This window comes from Crotalus tigris, unplaced genomic scaffold, assembly GCF_016545835.1.
Source record: "Crotalus tigris isolate CLP2741 ecotype Arizona unplaced genomic scaffold, ASM1654583v1 scf7180000017814.3102382, whole genome shotgun sequence".
In the NCBI taxonomy this organism is placed as follows: domain Eukaryota; kingdom Metazoa; phylum Chordata; class Lepidosauria; order Squamata; family Viperidae; genus Crotalus; species Crotalus tigris.
Genome location: NW_024096652.1, coordinates 2,747,728 through 2,753,727, shown reverse-complemented (window position 1 = coordinate 2,753,727; position 6,000 = coordinate 2,747,728). Strand labels below are relative to the sequence as shown.

Below are 6,000 nucleotides of genomic sequence, written 5' to 3'. Positions count from 1 at the left end.
TTACTGTATCAAAGACAATCATTTATTGCCATTCACATTAGGTGCTCTTGGTTTTTTTATACAATTTACAAGTTTTAATACAAATCTATTTTACATCCATCCCAAAAATCTTAAATATAAAATGTACACCATTTAAAAACAGACTGTTAAGTGAAATTCATTCCTAAGGCGATGCCCCACGCTTTTCTGAAGCCCTGTCTGACTAAAGGCAGCAAGTTCTTCAGGAGACCGCCATGAAAAGGGCTTTTCAGTCATGGTTTAACTCTAATTGAATACCACTAAGGAGAGACAAGAATAGGAACGTAGGAGGAGAAAAGTCATTTTCAGGTTTCCGAGAGAGAGAAAAAAAATAATTATAGGAAGCACCTTCTCTATAGGAGACATGGTTTTCAACCACTGTTATATATTAAAATGGCCTAAGAGGAGTTTTTTTTAACCTGTTGGGGAATCCTTTTTCCTACAGCAAAGGAACCCCTCCCTTTCTCCACATCCTGACTTTGTAATCTGGGATTGAGCAGGTTTTTCAACCCCAATAAGAATTCAAATCCTGGACAACATTGTAGCTTGTTAATAAAACAGTTGTGTAAACCATAATACATATTCCAAACCTCATTATTCTTAGAAAACCAGATAATATAATAATAAATTGAGAAAACAACAAGCTTTAACTATATGTGGAGAGCAACAAAGTTGAACAAAAGGAAATGTCTAGGCAGTAAACTATTTAGAAGTGTAATAATAAGTTACTGATCATTTTCCCAGGCCAAATCAATCAGAGGTCACAAATCATCAAACTCTGCTTGCTGTAGTTAGAGGATTATTGATCAAGTTTTTAAAAATCTTCCAGCTAGAAAATCTCCTTTTTCAGAAACGTGTCCCAATATTGTCAGGCATCAATCTGTGATTATTACCTGGCAAAGATGAATACCATTTTGCCAAGTATGGAAAGATAATTTCCCCTCAGAGCATAGTGGGATTAGTCATAATCAATCAGTAATTTTAAATAGAGCAATAGGAAGTGAATTGGGATTGTCTCATCCATATCTATGGTAACAGGGTGTGTTACACTGCAGCTCAAAAATCTGACCAAAACAGTTTTTATCTAAGCATCTACCACCATTTCGCTGCATGTTATGTCTGGGGCAGTCTTGATACGTATCATATAATAAGGAGAGTAATCTGAAGAAGTGAAAAAAAAAAGTGATAGCAGAACATAGTTGCAATAGCCTTCTGCTTAGAGAAAATTACTCATCATAGCTAAACTGGCCTTTAAGACAAGAGATAGGTGTAGGGGTATGTAGGTTCCCACCAGAAAATCTCTTTTCTGGGGGACAGACTTCGGAATGAGGTATTTTGTGTTCTTAAGTTCACTAACTCGAGCTTCTCCTCAAATATGCTTCGAAGTATAGGCAAGGACAACATTCAGCTAAAGGCGGCTCTCAGCTGGGCCTGACAAGTAACCATCCAGCCCATGGACTTGAGGCAGGAAGAGATATGGCCGGCGTCACCTGCCTTCACTCATTCAAAGCAGCTGGAGGCAGTTGACTGCAAATGTGCTCTCACAGAAGGAAATACAAATTCCTTCCCTGGCTGTGGTTCAGGCAATTTTGTGGGACACTTTGACTTCCCTGTTTACAGGATCGCATGGATTCTTGTGGCTTCCCAGGCCTTGGGGGGGGGGGGGAAGAGACATTACCACACATATCCAAATCTAGCCAAGTAGTATGGAGCATTAAGAAAATATGGCACCTGGCCAAGCTGAGAAACCCACAAACTAACTTTCCCCATAAATGCTCTCACCATATGGATGAAAGGCCTGGCTTCGTAGTTAGGGATAACAGACGTCATATCCCAGGGAGTTTCATTTGAGAACCTGTCTGCAAGTCACTTGCATCCAATTCTCTCCAATACTTTACTTCAGCCATGGTTTGTTCCCCTCTCTCTCTTACAAAGGGCAGTCTCCCCACTATATTAGGAGAGGCAAACATTGCCACAGCAGCTGCAGTTGGGAGCCTCTTCGGCCCTTCTCTGCAGGGCCTAGCGGGACAGGAAAGCCAGACATACTATCGCACTTGAACAGAAGCAACCAACAGGAGGGAGGTCAACAAGTGACAAATTAAAGAATCAAATCGTAAAGCCTGAAAAAATATCAAGGACAATTTCCTGCTCTTAGATCCATGCCACCCTGAGGGCTTCCAAGAAGCATCACTGGAGGAGGTCCTAAGATAAATAATGGCAAGGACAGCTGTCTGTGTGTCATTGTCCCAATGTCAACCCTTTGCCTGGACCCCTGCTGACCTTTCAATCAGACCACAGAGGGATTCCTGTGTGAGGCTGTTGCTCTCCCTTTCTGCTAAGTGACAAGGCCGGACACAAAAGGGGCATGCAACCCTCTAGGGCACATCCAACCTTAGGGGATTAAAAAGGAGAATTCATGCCCAGCTTAGTTTCAAACTGCAGCTTCTGTCTCTTCTGGTAGCGCACGCGAACCCTACAAAGAGGGGGGAAAAAAATAAACAAATGAAGAAAAGACAACAGGAAGTGGTCCTGTTCCTACAATCTAAGCTACCCCAAACATTGCTCAAAGATTTTTTTATAAATACACTCATGTGATTTAATGCAGCTGTTTTTAAGCTCTTTGGAAATTTATCAGAAATTTCTCAAGTTAACATAGGCTTTTCTGCAAGAGCAGCCGCCCCTTGGTACATCTCCTGTGATGCAAGGATGCATTTACAACAGGGGTTCTCAACCTTGGCAACTTTAAGACTTGTGGACTTCAACTCCCAGAATTCCTCAGCCAGCAAAGCTAGCTGAGGAATTCTGGGAGTTGAAGTCCACAAGTCTTAAAGTTGCCAAGGTTGAGAACCCCTGATTTACAAGGACTGATCTAGGAAAAAGCTACATTAGCTTGTTTGGAAAGTTCAGTAAAGGAAATCAGCACTGAAGAACAGCAACTTAGCCCACTGGTTTAAAAAAAAAAAAAAATAGGTGCACTAACAGTTCTGTCTGATCACACACTGCAGACACAGCAGAATTTGCAGGCTCTCTGACTTGAATATCTCTTTTTAATAAGCCTTCTTTGATAACTGGAAAGAAAATGATTTCCAATTATATCATGGTGACCTGCAGAAGATTTCCACACTGCATATTTGCCAAAGGGCGCCTTGAATTCTTGACCTCCTCTGTGGGCCTCCCTCCACAGCTGTTTTGCCCCTAATCCTTGCCAATGTATTTCTGACCTTCCAAAGGCTTCAGTTTGACAATGAGACAAGATTGCTGTTGTACACTAAATAACTCTGCACCTGGTGGCACAGTGGTTAGAATGCAGCATTGCAGGCAAACTCTGCCCACAGCCTGGAGTTCCATCCTGGCAAGGCTCAATGTTGACTCAGCCCTCCATCCTTCTGAGGTCAGTAAAATGAGGACCCAAATTGCTGGGGGCAATGTGTTGACTCTATAATCCGCTGAGAGAGGGCTGTAAAGCACTAAAAAGCGGTATATAAGTCTAAGTGCTATTGCGCTGGCTATAGGGTATAATATATTTCCTTTAGCTGTAAAACACTGGGAAGCAGTATATAAGTCTGTGGTTCTCAACCTTTCTAATGCCGTGACCCCATAATACAGTTCCCCATGTTGTGGTGACCTCCAACCACTTATACATCACCGGGTGCCAGGGGCGTGGCCAAAGAAAAGGGGGAAAAATGGTGGACAGCCTTGTTTGGCGACCCCCGTGAAATGGTCGTTCGACCCCAAATGGGATCCCGACCCACAGGTTGAGAACCACTGGTCTAAGTACCATTGCTATTGCTGTTTGAATCTATAGTGCATTTTGCTTGGTATTATTTTCATTATTGTCCTCCTCTTCCTCATCCCTCTTCAAAGGGAGAATAATTTTGTGCTATTTAGCCAGCGCAATAGCACTGCAGAATGGGACTTTTGGTGGGCTCCGCAGGGCAGAGACAGCCTGGACAATTCCTATTGGCTTTTGAAAGCCAATAGAATTAGACTCTATTCAAGAGAGTCTATTCTATTGGCTTTCAAAAGCCAATAGAATAAAAGGGAGTAGCACAGCTAAGGAAAAGGGGAGGAAAAATGGCGGACTGCGACTCCCGTGAAATGGTCGTTCGACCCCAAATGGGGTCCCGACCCACAGGTTGAGAACCACTGCTCTAATGTGAGGAGGAGGGAGGTACCACCCTACCTCCTTTAACAAATTCCAAGACTTATTATATACAAAATACCTCGAGTACTAGAAATGTTAGTAAGACTGGGTTCCTTAGTGAGTTACTCTTACCTGATTTCATGGAGTTTGACGGTTTCGTTGATTATCACCACAAGCACAAGAGAGAGCAAACCCAGCAGCCAGGAGGCCATGGGAATGTCATCCATTTGGTAAGTCACAGGAGACTCAAGATTCACCCACAGTTTTAAGTCCAGGAAGGTCTGAACAATCTGTCCCAGCAACCTGTCATATAAGGAAACAATCCTTGAGCAACATCATTCGTGGAAGGGAGATGCTGTCTTCTCCCAAATGTGGCTACTGGCAGAAGAGAATGCATAGAATATACAGAAGGAGGGAGGAAACCTTGGTGGTGGATTTAATAAGAGCCATTGGGCTCCACCTCATATGGGGGCAATCTGTGAACCTCAACCTGTGCTGCTGATGTACAGATCCCAGTGTTCCTCACCACTGGATTTGATGACTGGAGTTGTTGGGAATTGTATGTTACAGTATTTGGAGACCCACAGGTTGCCCATTCCTGACACATCCACAAAGAATCTACAAGAGGATGGTGTATGCCAGGAGTTCTTAATCTAGGGACTAGAGAGCCCTAAAATGTCCCTGGATAGATTCAGGAAGATCTGTGAATCTAGATGGGAAAACATCATATTCCCTTGACCACTAATTAAACTTTGCCTTTTCATTTAATAAAGAATGTAGACAACAAAGTAATCTGTGGCCTCTAGACTGCAAAAGTATGAATGAATTTCAATAAATCTCACTATCTAAAATTATTTAAATTATTTTTGATGAATATATTGAGCATACACTGACAGTTTTTGTTATAGAATCTAAGACTTTTATGTTATGCGCTTAAATATTTTCTGGGAATACATCTGCAGGTTTCAACAGATGTTCAAAGTGGTCCATAATACAAGAAGATTAAGAATTCCTGGTCTAGACCATGAAATACAATAGAAGTTCCAAAACTAAGGAAATGATTATGAATCTGAAAAAAGAGACACAGAAAAATATTCCAGAAACACATATCCATAAAATGACTCAAATGTGATGCTGTTTCCCAGACAAAAAACAAAAACAAAAAATAGAATAGAATATATTAAAGGAAGTGCTTAGGTCAGGGGTAGGCAACCTTGGCTCTTTTATGACTCGTGGACTTCAACTCCCAGAATTCCTGAGCTGGGAGTTGAAATCCTGAAGTCCACAAGTCATAAAAGAGCCAAGGTTGCCTACCCCCCAGCTTAGGTGATAAAAGGATACTGGTTAAAAACAAAAGCAACTTGATAAAAAAAAGGCTGACTAGATTCAGCTGCAGTTTCTAAGAATTAGGAAAAGAGACTCACACAACCACTACCGTCAGAGTCCACCAGAAGTTAGTGAAGGGGCTTTTCTTCCACAGTGGTTTGGTACGATGGACATGGGTAACTGATATAAACACTGCAAAGAAAAACCAACTTGTTTTTTATTTGCAGCTTTGCAGCCGGTAGGTCAAAATCTACCCAACCACCTATTTTGTGCAGGCAAGAACATTCCTTAACAGAATATGAAGTAAGGACTAAAAACTGCTTACCAATGTGTAAGACAATCATTCCAGCTGTAAATTTCTGGGCTAGGAGAAGAACACTGGAGAAAGTTCCAAACCAATCAGGGTGCTGTTCTGCTCCACTAGAAAAAAAAAAACCATTAAGGATGGATTAGTGTTGAAAGCATAAACATGCTTCCTGTCAAGGAATGGATCAGGAAGGGGTCTTAGGGGT

The 6,000-nt window shown here is 41.8% G+C and overlaps 1 protein-coding gene across 5 annotated transcripts in view; it reads right to left on the bottom strand.

The window, feature by feature from the left end:
- The window catches only part of TMEM94 (transmembrane protein 94), an 86,660-nt gene continuing 80,660 nt past the window's right edge, over window positions 1-6,000 (bottom strand). For all 5 annotated transcript variants that reach the window (XM_039342931.1, XM_039342933.1, XM_039342929.1 and 2 more), the window contains 4 exons: window positions 5,814-5,908; window positions 5,587-5,680; window positions 4,295-4,465; window positions 1-2,491 (listed from right to left, as the gene is read on the bottom strand). In XM_039342931.1, the coding sequence (XP_039198865.1) occupies window positions 2,419-2,491; window positions 4,295-4,465; window positions 5,587-5,680; window positions 5,814-5,908 (433 nt within the window). In that variant the 3' untranslated portion in view covers window positions 1-2,418. The remainder of the gene's footprint in view (window positions 2,492-4,294; window positions 4,466-5,586; window positions 5,681-5,813; window positions 5,909-6,000) is intronic.